At 40.5% G+C, this 18,739-nt stretch overlaps 6 protein-coding genes across 6 annotated transcripts; 1 reads left to right on the forward strand and 5 right to left on the reverse strand. All coding sequences in view use genetic code 12, as the record gives it.

The window, feature by feature from the left end:
- Positions 1-244: 244 nt before the first annotated feature.
- KGF57_002165 (guanine nucleotide exchange factor) lies at positions 245-2,971 on the reverse strand (the record flags this gene model as incomplete). The annotated part of the gene is made up of 1 exon (XM_051751449.1): positions 245-2,971. The coding sequence occupies one exon, from the start codon at positions 2,969-2,971 to the stop codon at positions 245-247; it is 2,727 nt and encodes a 908-aa protein (XP_051609320.1).
- Positions 2,972-3,381: 410 nt separating this feature from the next.
- Positions 3,382-7,431, reverse strand: TSM1 (Tsm1p; the record flags this gene model as incomplete). The annotated part of the gene is made up of 1 exon (XM_051751450.1): positions 3,382-7,431. The coding sequence occupies one exon, from the start codon at positions 7,429-7,431 to the stop codon at positions 3,382-3,384; it is 4,050 nt and encodes a 1,349-aa protein (XP_051609321.1).
- Positions 7,432-7,761: 330 nt separating this feature from the next.
- Positions 7,762-9,183, reverse strand: KGF57_002167 (uncharacterized protein; the record flags this gene model as incomplete). Its single annotated transcript, XM_051751451.1, has 1 exon — positions 7,762-9,183. One exon carries the CDS (start codon positions 9,181-9,183, stop codon positions 7,762-7,764), a length of 1,422 nt encoding a protein of 473 aa, XP_051609322.1.
- Positions 9,184-9,599: 416 nt separating this feature from the next.
- ILS1 (isoleucine--tRNA ligase) lies at positions 9,600-12,869 on the forward strand (the record flags this gene model as incomplete). The annotated part of the gene is made up of 1 exon (XM_051751453.1): positions 9,600-12,869. One exon carries the CDS (start codon positions 9,600-9,602, stop codon positions 12,867-12,869), a length of 3,270 nt encoding a protein of 1,089 aa, XP_051609323.1.
- A 95-nt stretch (positions 12,870-12,964) lies between these two features.
- Positions 12,965-16,144, reverse strand: KGF57_002169 (uncharacterized protein; the record flags this gene model as incomplete). Its single annotated transcript, XM_051751454.1, has 1 exon — positions 12,965-16,144. One exon carries the CDS (start codon positions 16,142-16,144, stop codon positions 12,965-12,967), a length of 3,180 nt encoding a protein of 1,059 aa, XP_051609324.1.
- A 373-nt stretch (positions 16,145-16,517) lies between these two features.
- Positions 16,518-18,590, reverse strand: KGF57_002170 (beta-mannosyltransferase; the record flags this gene model as incomplete). The annotated part of the gene is made up of 1 exon (XM_051751455.1): positions 16,518-18,590. One exon carries the CDS (start codon positions 18,588-18,590, stop codon positions 16,518-16,520), a length of 2,073 nt encoding a protein of 690 aa, XP_051609325.1.
- Positions 18,591-18,739: the final 149 nt, after the last annotated feature.

Consider the following 18,739-nt stretch of genomic DNA (forward strand, 5'->3'; position numbering starts at 1 on the left):
AAATACGCACTGGAGAAGGGTATTCTCTCGATAAGAGAGAGATAGGCGCACCAGCTAGCATGCTTTCCCGCCACGTTGTATCATGGAGTGCAAGAAATATGCTTCACGTCTTTGTCAGTTTAGTTAAGAGTCGTCTACGCTGCTTCCTCGAGATTGCAGAAATGAGAGATGGAGTTGGGAATAACGACAATACATTCACCTCTATACATTACCCGACAGCTATGGTGATCCCTAAAAACATTTCCTATTCATCTTCTACCAATGGAAGGCAAGCATCAATACACACTTCAACGTCACCTTTGTGTAGAAAGATTATGTCCTTCAAAATATTAGTGTCCAAAGTCGGGAAAACGTCCTTGAGAATGTCATACGCCGCCTTCATCTGCTCCGAGTCAATCTCGTCTTCAGTGGGAGCTTCAGGCTGGTACTGGCTATTGTCGTGATCCCCAGCTGTCACCGCACGAGACAAAGAGCGCAGCGATTTCCTGGGTGGTAATGCAGGAGGAGGAGGGGAGCTAACAAGTGGTCTATTGTCGCTTCCTCTGTCCAGAAGGTTTGATTTGTTGTTAGCGTCTTGTTGTGGCAGTGGTGATAAAAACTGAGAGATCGATTTGGTCAACATTTCAGCACTCGAGAATATAACATTTGAAGGAGACAAGTTAGTGCCAACTTGCAATGTTTCATCAACCTCCAAAGATCCCGACTGGGCACGGTGCGGCTGAGGTTGTGAAAGTTTACGTTTCGGAGTGGGTGGTTTTCGTTCAGGTTCTTCACGCTGACGTAGCAATTCTTGACGCTTCAATTCAATCTGTTGAAGTCTTTCCAATTCTTCCCTCTCTTGTTTTTCCTTGAGCTTATTCTGAGCTTCCCATGCTTCCATATGTGCATCGTACTCTTCTTGGGTGATTGTTAAATCATCTTTGGTCATGTTTTGAATGAAGCTGATAGCACCCTCTATAGAAGAAAGGTAGTAGCTCGTTTCCCCGTGCGAAAGCCATTCCTTGCTTCTAAAGCTTTGGATGTAATGAATGTTGCTAATCAAATGTTCTGTTTTTGCCTTTATAATGACTAGGATCAATAACGGAATGAATGAGTCCGCATTGGTCTCTTTATGACTTATTTTCAAATAACTAAAGATGATCTTGCAAGAATTCAAAATACAAATGATTTTATCCCTAGGAGCACGGTAATTGTTGATTTTGTTCAATTCTGTAGTCGCATAGTCCAAAAAGTCTTGTCCATCTTTCAAGCTCACTGAGCTCAAATGAGTCATGTCGATATCGAAATGTAAGCCATTTATCCAGCTGTATTTTTCCAACTGCAACGAAAAATTCTTGTCCTGAATCAAATCGTCAGTGTACGGGCCCGGAATATATATGGGAGACACATTTTTCAAAACTTCAGGAGGAAAACATAAATCATAGAGTCGATTCATCAATAGCTTCTCCAAACCTTCGCGCGAGTTCTCCAAGTCTATATTGTCCATTGACGCAAATGGTTCATAGAGCTTAAACTTTTCATTGATGAAGCTTTTGAAATCCTCTATTATGGAGATCCTCTGCTCAGCAGAGAATGTATTCACTTGCTTAATATAAGATCCAAGAAAAGATCTCAAGTATCGAACGATGGGATCCGCCGACTTTTTCCGTATTTGAAGCAAAAACGTTTGAAAATCAAATGCCTTGTGAGACTCCTGGTGTTGTTCTGTAGGGTTCACCTTGTATTTTATATTCAAGTGAGTTTTTCCAACAGGACTTTCAGGTCGAGATGACTCGAGGTCTTTAGTGTCGATTTTGATGTCGTCTATCCCCTTATACTCAGTTTCGTTTCCAGTTATGTCTCCTAAAGGTGTCTTTGATGGCGACGTGATGAGCGATGGTACCTGCGACGTAGAGGATGAAACCAGAACAGATTCATTAACTGGCTTATCGTTATTAAGATTCCTCTCTTCATAATGGGTTGATTGACTGTCTCGAGAGTCAACATCAAGCTCAAGCTGGCTATTTTCATGTTCTGTAGTGGGTGTTGTCAGTCCCAAGGAATGATCCTCACGAGCAAATCTGTCCTCACCAACGTCGCTACTTTGCTTCAGTTGAACATGCGCTTCATCTATGTCGTTCACATCACTTTGGCCGTCTGCTTCTTTTGCGGTGGGCTTAGGGTCCATCATTCTACTCGACAGCTCAGTTCTCTCTGGTACTTGCTGTTGGTCCTCTATCTCTTTCTCAATGGTTGACAGTGATGACTCATCCGGTGGGCTATAAGGTTGTATAGTCATGAGTAAATGCGCTGTATTGTTTATCTTTTCCACCGTGAACTTCGGCTTTTCAGTTATAAAAGATGAGTCTTTAGTAGTGTCACCTTCATCCGCCAGCTCCATCTTCTCAAGTTTGTGTTCGGTACTTTCAGGCTCTTCTTCAATAGTCCGCTTCTCTAAGGTAGCCTCTCCTCCGCCTAAGCTAATCAAATCTTCGGACGTCTTAGATTCACTTGTCTCACTCGTATGGATACCTCGCTCAGCTTTGATGTCGAATTTGTCAAATAACCCAATCAAGTCAGTTTTAGAATTTCCCGTCGTTTGAACATCTTTCGTCTTATTATCTATTGTGACCACAGCTGGTGCTGTAAGTGTGGGACTAAGACCTAATTTCGAGCTCGATGGGGACCCTTTAAATGGCAAGTTGTCAACATTGTGATTCTCTATTTCACTGTGAGCCGTTGTGGGTTGCGAATGCAGGTGCTTTGCAAATGGCAATTTCTGATGACTGAATCTTGTGTCTGCTGCCAGTGCCGGAAGTCCCGCAAAATCTTTCTTACTGCCGGCCAAAGAGGAAGACTGCATGGTAGGCGATTCGGTCGAGTTTTCCTTGGGTGATGAGATGGTTGCCTTGGAAAACGTGGTATTTGTGTTGCTAGTTGAAGTTGTGGGAGTGGATTTGGACACATTGAATGCAAGGTTGTTGAAAGACATGTTGCTTGGAAATACCTTTTTTTTCGGTTCTTTTATGTACGGTCTTCACCAAGGTCAAGAAGTGGCGCAATCTCCGTGGTGTATACGTTGTACTAATAATCTATTCAAATAACGGATGGTGGATGCTTTAAATACAATTGCATTTATATTCTTTTATTCTTTTTTTTTATTTTTTTTTGCTTTGTCTCCTTTTGTCTCTTTGTTCGGCTTTTTAAGTAAGAACAATCAATCAATCAATAGAGATATCACACAACCACACTTCTTGATTGAGATATACTTTCGACTGTCTTTGCTTAAGAATGTAAGGTAGATATTGTAATACAATTATAATGTTACATGCTATATAAAAAATGTTTGTAAAAGTGCCAAAACTGCTAAACTAAGCAGTATGCACGATTTGTGCTGTCTGTTTATCTTTCAAGTGTTTTTTGGAAATTAATTTTAACAACTGTACCATCAATAGACACCAAGGATTCTGGCTGGGCGGCAATGCGTGTATTGGCAACGGTTCTTAGCACATGGCTTGGTAATTTGATCAGGACTTGGGAGTGTGATGGATCGAACTTCACTAACGACGGTAACGCTGACTGGCCATTGGTGTATATTTCTTTCTCATCATTCTGGGTATCCTGCTGTAACTTGAATGATATTTTGAAGGACGGTTTCGGTTTCGGTTTTGGTTTCGCAACATCTTCCTGCTTTTGAGGCTTCTTGCTGGTTGGATGAACCAGTGACTTGCGTGACACCAATTGAATCTTGAATCTCCCCTCTCTTCTTAAAACAACTTGGCCGTCTCCCATATTCCTTGCCACAACCTTCTTTTTAAACTCTTTCAATGGCAAACTTGGTACGGGTAGTTTCACCAAAAGCGTATCGTGTTCTTCATAAAGGACTTCCGCCATCAAGAACAAATTACGCTTTACGTAGTTGCTCAATAAGGAGGAGTGCAAGCATATCCAAAACACATTTTTCAAACATTCGATATTTGAATAATCACGTCTCAACAATTCAATCGAACCCTTCAAAGTAGCTCTAGCAAGTAAATCATGTTTCGCCTTCATATCTGAATTTGTTCCCTCATCAATGATGATCATGTTTGACTCGGTTGAGCCAGGTTGTTGATTGTCTTTGACAGACTTACCAAGGTTTACAAAACGTCCTTGAAGGGCAATAAGTGTGATTGATTCGAGTAAAACGCCAACCAATTTTCTAGTGTACAAAGGACGATGGAAGTTTAACAAACACACCTTGAGAAAATAGTCAAGAATTGGTGATGATCTTAAATCACTTAATAACAAAAGACCCTTGAATGCTTCGGCTCGTAAGTCCATGGGATACTTATCAACAGTCGCCATCAACATCGTCTCTAGCGAAGGCGGAACTGCTCCACATAGAGCCATCTGCACTTTGCATTTGAAACATGTAATTTGTAGTATCTTTTGATAAGATGGTCTCCATTCATCAAGTTTTTGTAACCTTGTAATCTCGAAATCAACTCTTTGAGAAAAATCATGGTTATTTGTTTCGACAGAGTCGTCATTCCTCCATCCGCTGATAGCACTAGTTGTCAATGCCTTGATGAGTTCAGACAAGTATAAAGTGTCTTGGTATTCATTAAGTGCATTATCGTTGAACTTTACCAAATTGAACAAAAGCTCCTGAACCTCTTTGGGTACTCTGCCCTCATCATCCGTGATATGGCACAAAATATTGGGCATCGCTCTTTGAATAAGAAATGATCTAAAGTCGCTAAAATCGTTTGATTTAGGTATCGAACTGTCAGGGAAACAATAAAGATGCTTGTATGCTCTGATAAGATATTTCATGCCAAGAAAGTCATTTGCTGCATTTGAGCACGAAGCAAGTGCTTGGGCAGCAGCAATTCTCAAGCGATAGAAATATCTCTCATCCAACAACGTTCGTACTAGCGCCGTGCAATAAATTACTGATGGTTTCTCAAAGTTTCCAAAATATCGCAATGCATCATATTGCGCCCCCACATCTCTATCATAAACGAGCTGGGACCCAAACATAAAGTCAGGTTGCAATACATCAATCTTGGCGATCCATTCAAAGTCTATGTCACCCCGAATCCATTCAAAAGGCTCAGAGCTCAAAGATTCCTCATCTCTGCTTTCCCAATTTTGCAACCCCCATCGTCTCATATCCTCGTCACTGGTGAGAATATCCCCAAATTGATTGAAATTGATCCCAGGATCTACCCCTTCATCCTTCTTTTTAATTTTACGAACCTTCTTAGACAACAGTATGTCTATTGTGGTTTTCATCTCTTTGATATGAATGATATGCTCGTAAGGAGTACCATCAGACTCATGGACTCTGATGTTCATTGGACCAGTAAAGACATTTTGTCTTTGAGACAATGGCTCTCGGTTGATGTAGCACAAGGTATCATCAATAAAGGACTCCGCATCTAGTCGTACCGTTTTATTTTCATGATGCTGCACCTGTCTTATCGTCATTTCAATCATTCCCTTCTTCTTGTTGAAACGCTGAGTGATTTTGAAACTAGGAGCGCCAGAACCGAATACCCATTGCTTGAAAAATGCATCCAACTTATTTCGATTCACTTTTTCACATACATACTGAAAGTGGTCAGTGCTCAAAGTACCATTGGGTAAATCTCCTGACAATGCCTGTAAGAAAAGCTTTGGTATGGCCCTTGATAGACCAAATGATTTATCAGTCTTTATCATTCGATTGTTCAATATAAAAAGTACAACAGGGGATTTCAACTTGATAAATTCCAAGTCTAAATCAGAGACAGGAAACTTCAAAAACGGATGCGCAATAGGTCTCTTGTCAACATCTTGATCCACAATAGTATGCACAAGCTCCTTCAATTTGAAGCGAAACTCATTGGTTCCCATTAACTTTTGAATGTACGAAATTGCCATGAAACCCGCTATGCCCAAAGTGCACCAAATATCATCAAACGAGTGAGGAGCTATATTGATTCCGGACCACTGGGAGGCGATACTCGTAAGCAATATATCCGTTGACACAAACATGGGTTCTATCAAATCCGGCGGATAAAACAATGATGTTGACAAGATTGACAAGCCAGCAAAGCCATTGCTTTTGACAGGTGAATGTTTGACAAATGCAATCACATACGAGCTGAATGGGTAGGAGCCAAACTCACTCAGATAGTAGGTTAATGCTTTGCTTACAATCAGACACGTGTTCCTGGCTAGCTCCTTGTCAGACGGTAAGGCATAAATGGTCACCTGGGAATTCGAACTGTCTTTGTCAGTAAACTCATCATCATAATCCATGGTATTGAAATCGTCACTTGCGGTCACCTGGGACTCATCACTCAAAATAATGCTCTCAAAAAATCCCACAGCCCAACCGATGTGATGTGCCGATACTGGATTGAAAATGGACCATGAGGCTACTTTCTTAGACAAGTCAATTGGGTGTGGAGATTCCTTCACATTGTTTGTGTCTGATGAACAAACAACCAATTCTGGGTTTCCGTCATCTTTTTCCTTGTCCTCATTGTCAAGTTCGTTGTCTTCAATCGAAATGGCATTTTTGGCACGCTTCTGGTATGCTATGGCTTCTTTCGAGCCTATTATCCTTGGATTGCCGATATCTTTTAATGTCCGTGGAACACTCACTTCTAATGACCATGTACATCGGTCATTGAAGTTGTCGAGACATGGCACCCAAGAAGAAGCTGAAACGTTATATTCTGAGTTTGTAGTATATGCATGCCAAAGGTTTTTTTCAATATCGTCATTGGTAATAAAGTTTACCCCGTTCTTGGGATTTCTCAACTCATAGACAATCTTGATATCGATTGGTTTGTAGACTTCGTTGACTGTGTGCTTAGATTTCAAATGGGTCGGAGTCATAGTATTTGGTTGACTGCCATGGGGTGTCATGATGGAATCTAAATCGGTTGGCTCAAATTTCAAGTTTTCCGGTAGTAGTATTTTGAGCTCCTGCGTCCTTTGCTCAGGTGCATAGGCATCCTCGTTATCTTCAGATGTGTACCGCTCGCTAAATATATAGTTCAACTTTCTTTTGATGAAATGGTGCTGATGAATGTCAACCTTGTCGGAATAAAGATCAAGAACATTGACTTCGTTATTCTCAAGGGCCTTCTTTGTAATAGTAGAATCATTAACAAATAATAAGTCATCGTATAAATAGTTTGTATTAAGCGCACCATTGATATAGACTTCCTTTATCCTCAACTCACGACAGTCCAACTTGATGACTTTTAGGGTTTTGGACAACGGTATCACACTGAGTTCAGTAACTCCCTCTATCGAGTTGCAAGATAGATCCACATCAATGCTTACTTTCTGATGGCCCACCTTAAATAGTTGTTGCTTTGCAAAATGAAACGGGCTTGACGTTCGTCCACTCAGTTTTGGTTTGGGCGTGTGCTGCAGTAGCCCATCCAAGTATCTGGGGGTGCCCATGTTGGATGCAAGTTCATTAGAAATTGCCGAGGGCATAACACACCTGCTAGATAGATATATTGTACAAAGTGAAAGGTGGTGTTAGTTCTCGTGTTTTCAACTGCTGGCTTCAAAGCCCTTCTGGTTTTTTATTTTCTGTCGTTTGTCGTTTTCTTCTTCAGCAACAACAACAACAATAACAACAACAACAACGACAACTGCGACATTGCAAAACAGGTCGTGTGCGTGTAACACACGTACATGAAACAATAGCAAATGCTTGCTCAACTTTACTACTCTACACTGTAATATCTATCTTGAGCTAAACTCTATCGATAGGTAATTGCGATCTCACATTATGATCGAATCTACATAATCGTATTTATTCTCTTTCAAAGTCCAAACTGTTTCAACATTTGTATTAGCAATATTCAATGTGGGAAATGCCACAATTTCTCCCCCTAGAAAAATGACTGGTAAAGAATCCAATCGATTGATGGCTGCAATTTTGCCGATGCCTTCTTTAAGGTTCTTATTGACAAGAGGGAAATGAGCCTTGTGGATGTATGAACCTACGGTAATCGTAATTGGCTTATTTCCACTCGACTTGAAGCGCATCCAAAATCTCTTATCAAAAAGGTGCCATTGACTCCAGCAAGAACTAACTGATACCTCCAACGAGACATTTTCCAATTCTTTTCGAGTTAAAGGAGCTCGCCAAACGTCCAACTCTAGCTCAGTTGAGTTGATGTTGTTTGTGACTTCAAAAATCAAATTCATAATACAAAATCTAGCTACCCTGGACCTAGGGTTCTGGGCTAGTTTCTCTAATCGAGGCAAAAGAGACCTCTCTAATTTTGCATACGCCCAATGATAATGGTTCAATGTGGAGTAAGGGTACAATCTTTGATAAAGGAACCTACTTGTAACAACTTTGTTGTCTCCATTCAAACATTCCTTGGGAAGTTTCAATTCCAAGGTTCCAAACGCAGGTGATTCTGAGTATTTGCCCTGCAGTACTAGTTGTTTGAAAAGCGTGTATGCTTTCAACTCAAACTTTTGTGCAAAATCAGCACATTGTTGTTGTGATTTCACAAGCTCACTTTTGACAATCGATTGGTATTGTGTACTACGAAACCCAACAGGTGGGGTAGCACTATTTTCGTCATGTGACAGCAGACCATCCATGATTTGTGGCAACACAGTTCCAAAAAGGTTTCGTAAATAATTTCGTCGTGTTAGTTTCGTATCACTATTGGTTGGATCAATCACATAGGGGATTCCATTCAATGCACAAGTTGATAATATGGTACTCTTTTCGTATTGCAAAAGCGGGCGCACCAACTTTACTGGTAATAACGTCGATTGTTCAGTTGGATTGAGATCAGCTATCAATGGGATTTTGGATATTTTTCTTGTACAAGCAAGACCAAATAGTGACGAATTTCCTTGAAGTCGTTGAACAAAAGTTTCAACTTGATCGTCACTATGATGTCCTAAAACCACCACCGAAATACCGAGGGTATTGCATATTGAGTTCATAGCTTCATACCTCTTTGTCCTTGCAACCTCTTCAAAGTTGACAATGGTCTTGGGATCAACATCATACTGCAATTTCTCTATAATGTGATGAACATTCCATTGTCTCATTACTTGAGAAAGCTGTCTAGCCTCACTTGCCGAATCTGGTCTATAGTTGTGATCTATTGTAATAGCATGTAACTCAATATCATCACGTCGTAGACTGACTTTATATCTTTGTAGTAGCCACATGAGTAGCATTGAATCTGGTCCACCTGATAAACCAACCGCAATCTTTTGTGGTACACGCTGAGAGCGAAAACATCCTTCAAGTACCAGTTTAAAGGATTGGACTGATATACTATTCATTTAATACATTGGACAAGAGAGAGAGAAGTGGAGCAAATTTGCTATAATTGGGAAACATATCTCTCCATAGGTAGACAGAGATAGCCTCTGCCTTTTAAACACAAGCCCGCCTCCCGCAACTGCGAAAGAGAACGAAAAAAAAAAAAAAATTTTACGAATTTGAAAATTTTCAGATTAGTCATATAGACAGATACAATCATATACATTACATAAAGAAAGCAGTATCTCCCTTGTACCATTTACCCACACACACACACACACACACACACACACACACACACACACAGCTGCTTCTGAATATGAGTGAACAAACCTCGGACAACATACCACAGGGAGCTTTCAGCTTTCCAAGAGAAGAGAGTGAAGTGACTAAACAATGGGACGAAATTGATGCGTTCAAGCGTTCCTTGGAATTGACCGAAGATTTACCACCATTTGCCTTTTTTGATGGTCCTCCGTTTGCCACAGGTACCCCTCACTATGGGCACATCTTGGCTTCCACTGTCAAGGATATCATTCCTCGTTACGCAACAATGAATGGGTATCATGTAGAGAGAAGATTTGGTTGGGATACCCATGGATTACCAGTGGAGCACGAGATTGACAAAAAGTTGGGTATTACTTCGAAAGAGGATGTATATGCAATGGGTATTGACAAGTATAATGCTGAATGTAGATCAATTGTCATGAGGTATGCTGACGAGTGGAGAAGAACTATAAAGAAGTTGGGTAGGTGGATTGACATGGACAACGATTACAAGACGTTGTATCCAGAGTTTATGGAGTCGGTATGGTGGGCATTCAAGCAATTGTTTGATAAAGATGCCGTTTATAGAGGTTTGAGAGTCATGCCTTATTCAACTGCTTGTACTACCCCATTGTCGAATTTCGAAGCACAACAAAACTATAAAGAAGTCAATGACCCAGCTATCACCATTGCATTCCCATTAGTTGATGACCCAGATACCATCTTGGTGGCATGGACCACTACCCCGTGGACTTTACCAGCAAATATTGCTTTGGCAGTCAACCCAGACTTCACTTATGTCAAGATATACGATGAAAATGCCAAGAAACACTACATTTTATTAGAAGCATTGATTGGAACGTTGTACAAGAAACCAGCTCAAGCCAAGTATAAAGTTGTTGAAAAGATTGCTGGAAAGGATTTAGTTGGGTTGAAGTACGTGCCATTGTTTGATTACTTTTACGACACTTTCAAAGACTATGGATTCAAAGTTATTCCTGGGTCTTATGTTACTGATGACTCAGGTACTGGTATTGTTCATCAATCTCCATCTTATGGTGAGGAGGATTTTAACTGTGCGACTGCTGCCGGTGTCATTACCGAAAAGAGACCACCTCCAAGTGTTGTTGATGATACTGGTAAAATGACCTCCGAGGCCAAATTAGTATCGGGAATGTACTTCAAAGATGCTGACAAGGTCATTATCAAAAAGTTGGTTGAAGATGGGAGAATCTTGGTCAACTCTCAAGCTCGACACTCGTATCCATTTTGTTGGAGATCCGATACCCCATTGATGTATAGAACAGTTCCTGCATGGTTTGTCAGAGTCGGGGAAATCATTCCTGATATGTTGAAGAATATTGAAAAGACTTCTTGGGTGCCATCAAATGTCAAGGAAAAAAGATTTTCCAACTGGATTGCCAATGCCAGGGATTGGAATGTTTCGAGAAACAGATATTGGGGTACTCCAATTCCTATCTGGGTAAGTGAAGATTTTGAAGAAATGGTTTGTGTTGGGTCAATTGATGAATTGAAGGAGTTGTCAGGTAGAAATGACATTACTGACATTCATCGTGAAAGCATCGATTCCGTCACCATTCCATCCAAAAAGGGTAAAGGTGACTTAAAGAGAATTGAAGAAGTGTTTGATTGTTGGTTTGAATCGGGATCTATGCCTTATGCATCAAAACATTATCCATTTGAAAACAAACTGAAATTCCATGATGCATTCCCAGCAAACTTCATTTCTGAAGGTTTGGACCAAACCAGAGGTTGGTTTTATACATTGACGGTTTTGGGAACCCATTTGTTCAATACTGCACCTTATGAAAATGTCATTGTTACTGGTATTGTGTTAGCTGCCGATGGTAAGAAAATGTCCAAACGGTTGAAGAACTACCCTGATCCAACTTTAGTTTTGGACAAGTATGGTGCTGATGCATTGAGATTGTACTTGATAAACTCGCCTGTCTTGAGAGCTGAAACTTTGAAATTCAAGGAGGATGGAGTCAGAGAGATTGTTTCAAGTGTATTATTGCCATGGTATAACTCATACAAGTTTTTCAAAGATAGTGCTGACTTGTTCAAAAAGAACACTGGTGAGACTTTTGTCTACGATGCTAGCTTGAAGTCAACAAACATTATGGATAGATGGTTACTAGCATCCATTCAATCTTTGATCCAATTTATTCACGAAGAAATGAAGGGGTACAGATTATACACCGTGGTTCCAAGATTATTGGCGTTCATTGACGACTTGACCAACTGGTACATTAGATTCAATCGTCGTAGAATCAAGGGTTATTCAGCTGACGATGTTGAGGATACCAAAAAGGGGCTCAACACATTGGCGGAAGCGTTGTTGATCATATCTAGAGCCATGTCTCCATTCACTCCATACTTGGCTGATGGTATCTACCAAAGAATCAAGCAATACTTCACTGAAGAAACTTTGAATGGAATTGTTGTTAACCCAAAACATAAGGATTTACGTTCGGTTCACTTTTTGCATTACCCGCAAGTTCGTCCAGAGTTGTTTGACAAGCAAATTGAAGTTGCCGTTGGCAGAATGCAAAAAGTTATTGATTTGGGAAGAAACATTCGTGAAAAGAAGATGATTTCATTAAAGACACCATTACAGGAGTTGGTCATTATCAACTCAGATCCCGAGTTCCGTAAAGATGTTGAATCTTTGAAAGGGTACATTAGTGATGAGTTGAATGTACGTGATATCATCATTACCGATGACGAATCAAAGTATTCTGTTGAGTACTCACTTGCTGCTGACTGGCCAGTCTTGGGTAAGAAGTTAAAGAAGGATGCCAAGAGAGTTAAAGCTGCATTGCCCCACGTGTCATCTGACGAAGTTAAGCAGTTTGCTTCAACAGGTAAGATCACCGTTGATGGAATTGATTTAGTTGAAGAAGATTTGCAAGTGTTGAAGGGGTTGTCTGAATCAAAGACTTCTCATGGTCAAGAATTCAGATCGTATCAGGATTTGTTAATCATTTTGGACATTAATGTCCATCCTGAATTGGAAAGTGAAGGATTGGCTAGAGAATTGTTGAATAGAATTCAAAGATTGAGGAAAAAGGCAGGATTGAACTCTACTGATGATGTGTTGGTAAAGTACAAATTGATCAAGGACCACTGTGCATTTGAAACTATGATTGAACAAAATAAGGACTTGATTATAAAGACTACAAAGTATCCTGTTGAGGCAGTTGAATCTGAGGATGGTGCAAGTGCAGAAGTTGTCATTATCGATGAAGAGCAGCAAATTAATGAAACTGTATTCAACTTGCAATTGTTGAAATTGTAAGAGGGATGTATAAATGTATAAATGTATGTATGTGCAGAGAAGTTTCATTTTGTAAATTATAGACTGACTAGAACAGTGTAGATGTGTCTACTCCTTTACGGGGAAATTTCCCAAGTACTTAACCCAGCACCACCAACAATCACAACATGTTTACCTCCAACAGTAGTGACATCACAACATCCAGTATCTGCAACTGTGGTGTACCTCGCATCTTGACAGTATAAAGCATCATCAGTGACAGACCACAATCTAATCATTTGATCAACAGACACCACAACAAACAAATTGTCACGCACATGCGATATTGACGTAATTGTAGCTGATGCAGCATTAGGTTCTCGTTTAATCAAGCGTAGGTCCAATTGCGAATCATCATTACTCGCCGGGATAGTTATTGTTGAGGCAACGAGTGCATTATCATCGCCACCAGTAAGGAGAAGAACCTCATCACGTAAATTGTTTTCGTTCTGAACCAAACAAATTGCCTTGACTCCACTTTGATGAAGTCTCAGTTGGCATTGTTGAGCTGGAGATTTAGGATCTGAGACATTATAAATAGTGACATTCCCATCAGTAGTTGCAATCAACAAGAAATCTCTTGTTCTTCCTTCATTGTCACTACCCAACTTGAAAAACTGACAATGTAAAATGCAACAAGTTGAATAATTCCACTCATGAAGTTTATTAAACTTGAGCTGATCGGTATTCTTGTCAAACTTCCACAATTTGATCATCGAGTTGGAATACACTGTAGTAACAAGAATGTATTCATCGTATTCAACAGCATCATAATCCATAACTCGCAAATCAGGCACATCTTGATCCGATTTCAACCTCGCCAACTCCCGCAACGTCGGAATTGTATTTATCAGCTTATGTGCGCCAGTTCCTGCAACCTGATGCAACCAACTCAACTCCCAAATGATAAACTCCTCATTAGCAGCACAACTAAATACGTAATTTGCATTGAGGAATCCAACTGCTTGCATACCCGATATGTGGTTTGTCATATTCCAATAATTGTGAATGGCACCATTGGGCAACAACTTTGTCAACCCAATGGTTGAATCCTCAGCGGAACTAATCAACAATCTCGATCCATCGGGTAATAATGGCGCATTATTTTGGATTGCAACGTCTCGTATTTCACGACCGTGGGTTCCACCATGAATCACGCCGAAATCGGGTGCTTCATGGTCAGTTTCAATGCCGATTCCATTCTTGTGTATAAAACGACCATTGTAATGACAAACATGAATGTCATTCTTGAACAGATAAATAAAACTAAACTCGGATAAACTCTTGCGATAAAACTTGAAATGTCTATGCCCATTACCTCCACAATACTCGTTCATAATTTCAATCTGTCTAGTTTCGTTCCATACGTAGAAATACGAAGACTTGAATCCATACAAGATCAAATCGGCGCCGTTATGGAAGAACCCACCTTCAATGAACCCGCGTGTCAATTTATTTTCGTGAATGATGTCAGATTTGAATTGGTTGTGTTGTTGAGTAACGGTGAGGATCAAGTACACTCCATCTCTTGCGAGTACCAATATAGTTGATATCCCCAGTTGTGAGTTTAAGATTGACACTGTGCTGACGGTATCGCCCGATGCAACCTTTTTCAACATCAAACAGTTGCTCAAGTTGGTGAGATCGACTAGGAATAATGACATGCGTTTCGATGCGAGTATGATCCGGTTATTGGTGACATCAACCGTCATTGCCGTTACGGGGAAACTTGCCTCTGGTTTCGGGATGTCCCACGACTTGACGATACCGACAAAAGAAGAATTCACATTTGGTATTCCTAATTCATGTAGTTTGAATGGGGTTTTCACATTGGGAGATTCAATCAATATAAAGTACCTTCCCTCCATCGAGCTAGTTAGCAAGTTTGTAATTTTGATAGATGGGTCATTGGACTCAATCCTCGACACACTATGCTCACCACCTTCTGCGTATTGTACAGTCAATAGATTACCACCACGGTCTGCAACTACAACCAAGTCCAAGTCATTGAACCCATCAACTATGCCAAAACCGACAAGTTTGTCATCGTGGTGAATCGTCAGACACTTCTTTGACACATAGTCGTATTCGAGAACGTATCCGTTCGAAGTCAAACACACCAATTTGTTAAATTGTATCAACTCAAAATAATCTCGCACACAATCCTTTTTACCAAACAGTATTGGAGTTTGCGGCGCCAAGTGAGCTGCAAAATCAGACAATGTCAACTTTGTAGTAACCTGATTCCTGCTTTGTAAATCATGCAATCTGACTCTACCATCAGCTCCACCAGTGCAGCAGAGCTGTAAATCAGAAGCATCTATATCACCTGACCAGACATGTTTACCACGATGACAATTTTCAATCACTTTGACCGACTGTAGTAAATCCGAAGTTGGGTCGTGCTTCCAAATCCGCAACGTGCAATCTTCACCAATACTCATAATTCTAAGCTCTTTCTCATCATCGGCATTTCCATCTCCATCATCTTGTCTTTTATTATCAGTACCCATTGTACTGCTACTCCTGCTACTAGTTCTAGCAAATTCCAAATTCCATATCCTCGATCCATGTCCCCATCCAGTTGCAATTACGCTCCCAGATGCAAAATCATACAACTTAATACTGCGATCATCCGAACACGACACAACATGTTTCCCATCACCATCAATCTTGACCCCAAAAATGGACCCATCATGATCATTCAAACTGTGGATGATCTCCTGCTTGTCCAAATCCCAAAGTATGACTCCATTCATCACAGTACCCGCAGCAACATAAATCTTGTTTTGTGAAGCAAGAACACTGATGGATCCGCTATACAAGATCGATTTCTCACCACAATGAATTTTCGTTACCACGACCTCATCATCATCATCATCATCGCCAACATCTTCTCTTTGCTTCAGCAGTGATGTATTAGGAGCTATCTTGTACACGACGTTGTACGAGTTGAGTAAAAGAATAGTACCATCATGCAAAACTTCCGAAGTAATGATCCATTCGTTAATCGCTCTCTCTTTAGCTTGGTAATGTTGTGGCACTTGTGGTGGCGATGTCAATACTTCAAATGGGAGTACGGTGAATGATCGACCACCACTTGCAATAATTTTTCGAGCTTGTGTGTTGATTGAAATGTGATGGATTTTGTTTCTTTTGAATATCTGGCACTGGTAGACCAACTCGAGGCTGTTGTCCTGGTGGTCTTGGTCGGTTTTGTCGTTGCCAACTTGTCGATGTAATTTGTAAATCGTCATGATGGGTCCGTATCCGACAAAAATGTACAGTTGAAAGATTTTGATACACGTCACTGGGCCATAATGGAATAGCGGGGATAGCAGCCGAGTATGAGACTCATTACTGGTCAGATGTTGATTGACAGTGGTCATTGAAGATAACTATGTTCATCTCGTGTCTTGCACAATGGTTTTTGCAATTTTTCAGATTTTCCGAGATGCGATACACGCTACCCATTGGTGATTTGCAGTTAACACAACTGCTCTTACAGTTGATCAAAGAAGTCAAGACTTAACTTTATGACTCTATATCTTTAAAAATTCTATAAAAGTTTGCAAGTTAACCACTGTTGCTGAAAGAAAAAAAAAGAGGCGAAGGCAATCACTCTCACAATCAACCCTGTTGCTGCTGTTTCTCCTCCTGTTTCTCCTCCTGTTTCTTGACACCTTCTTCCAACTTCTTATTATCCTCCACTGCATTCTTCTTCTCCTCCTCCAACTTCTTCTTCTCTTCTTCAATTTTCTTCAATACTTCTTCAGTCACTCCCAATCTGGTTTGTTCCTCACCATAAGCCTTACAAAATTCCTTACTGGCATCAAGAACACATGTCATCAACTGCTGGTTGTTCACATACCCATCAACTTGTTCATTCACCTGCTTTGCCAACAACTCCTCCACTATACTCTTCAATCCGTAAATGTACAAAATGCTATTGTTGACGTCGCCTACACTCAAAGTCAACCCAAGCACATCTTGATTAGAGGTTTTATCGTACTCCCATGAGGAAACACCATTGGGGATCAACACGTTTGGATCACGAGATCCACATTGCACCTCAGGTTTCCGCCACCCAGGCACTGGGATATTGAACGAAATGGATGACGATAAATACAGCACTTGAAACTCGTCACTAGTATCCAGTTTTGTGAAAATGTAGAAGTTGGGTCTATACATTGACCGTCCACATCCACAATGTCTAATATGGGCACGAAGAAACCCAATCCACACATTCTTGTCCTTGTAAGCTGGGTCAATGGTTCCATATGGAATCATCTCCGTTCCACCACGAATGGGGCCTATAATACTTGAATTTTTCTTCTTTTTAGCCTTGTATACAAGACGACACTGACTTAGGTCTTCATTGTTGTCAAATTGCTGCAACTCACATTTCAAAACTTCCAAATCGCCCCATTTATAAATCAAATAAAGATACTTGTCACCAGGGGACTTGGGGTCTCGATCTTTAGGTATGACAAAGGGAGTCCAATTTTTCTCAGTGCCCTTTCTTGGTCGATCCAAGATCCTCAATTCTTTGACACGAGTGAACTTGACATCGTCAAACCGGGAATCCGAAATACCATCGGTGTTTATTTTCCCCAATTGGTACCTGAATGGATACCCCACAAACATGGCTCTGTGTGACTCGAAATTGATTCGCATGGCATTATCTCCATCAAGAGCAGTGTAGTTGTAAATGTTGCGTTGATGGGCATTAAATATAATGATTGGTTCCTCTTTTTGCATCTCATTCTCCACCAACATAATTCTGGTATCTTCAGGTCCGTACCATCTTCTCTTGGTGTATTCAGGATCAGAGTAGAATGGAATGGGCATGAACCGAGGAAATTGCAAGTTTTGGTTAACCCTTGTGACTCCATCAACATCCATCACCGGTACAACCAACTCAACATTCGTCAACTCTTGCCAATGTACATCATACACCTGAGCGTAAAGTAATGAGATTTGTGGATTCCACTTCAAACCACGACGAGAAAACAATACCCGTGACACCATTAAATGTACACCATACTCCTTGAGCCATACGGACGTACCGGCAAATTTGTAAAAATGTTTCCCAACTGTGTTTTTCTGCAACATGTCCGGGATTTTCCCTTGAAAGAACCCATCCAAATGCTTGAAGGCATCATCCAGTTTCAATTGTTCTTGAAGAATTTCAACCATTTTCTTGTCATCTGAGTCAAATATAAGATTGTCACTGATTGTCAAATTCAAAGATGTCAACGATTGAGAACACGCTTTGGAATTAGTGAATGAATTGAAAAGATGAATTGTATGTGGGGTGGTATTACGTTGAAAATGGTCCCCAGTTAATGCCGAGTTGTTACCTGAATAATTGATCACTTTTTTGCTACTATCGAGAGGATACAACTGCTTGTAAGTCGCTTCATCATTGAAGTTCTGTGGAAAGACTAGTAACTGTTGTGAATTGTGGTTATGAAGATGGGCTTGTGGTTGTGCTTTTAGAGATGTAGATGCTAATGCTGATGCTGGTGGTTTTGGTAGTATTGGTCCCTTTGACGCTGGTATTAGTCCTGACAAGGGAGAATTGGTGCCACTAGCTTGTAAAAGTAAATGTATGGGTAGTATTGCAAGTAAGAAGACGGCTGTAATGACTAAGTATCGACGCAGAACAGATCTAAGCCCTGGTAATCCCGGTTTTGCCATAGTAACGAATATCTTGATCTTATAGTGGAAGGTGGGCTAAAGCCAAGGAAAATTGAGTATGGGAGGTATATGCTGTGAGCACGGATAAAGGTCTCTTGATATCGATACGTAATGTCGAGTTTCCAATAAGTGAGTAGAACTAAGGAAAT

The sequence above is a fragment of the Candida theae genome (assembly GCF_024610275.1).
Source record: "Candida theae strain CBS 12239 chromosome Unknown scaffold36, whole genome shotgun sequence".
Taxonomy (NCBI): Eukaryota; Fungi; Ascomycota; class Pichiomycetes; order Serinales; family Debaryomycetaceae; genus Lodderomyces; species Lodderomyces theae.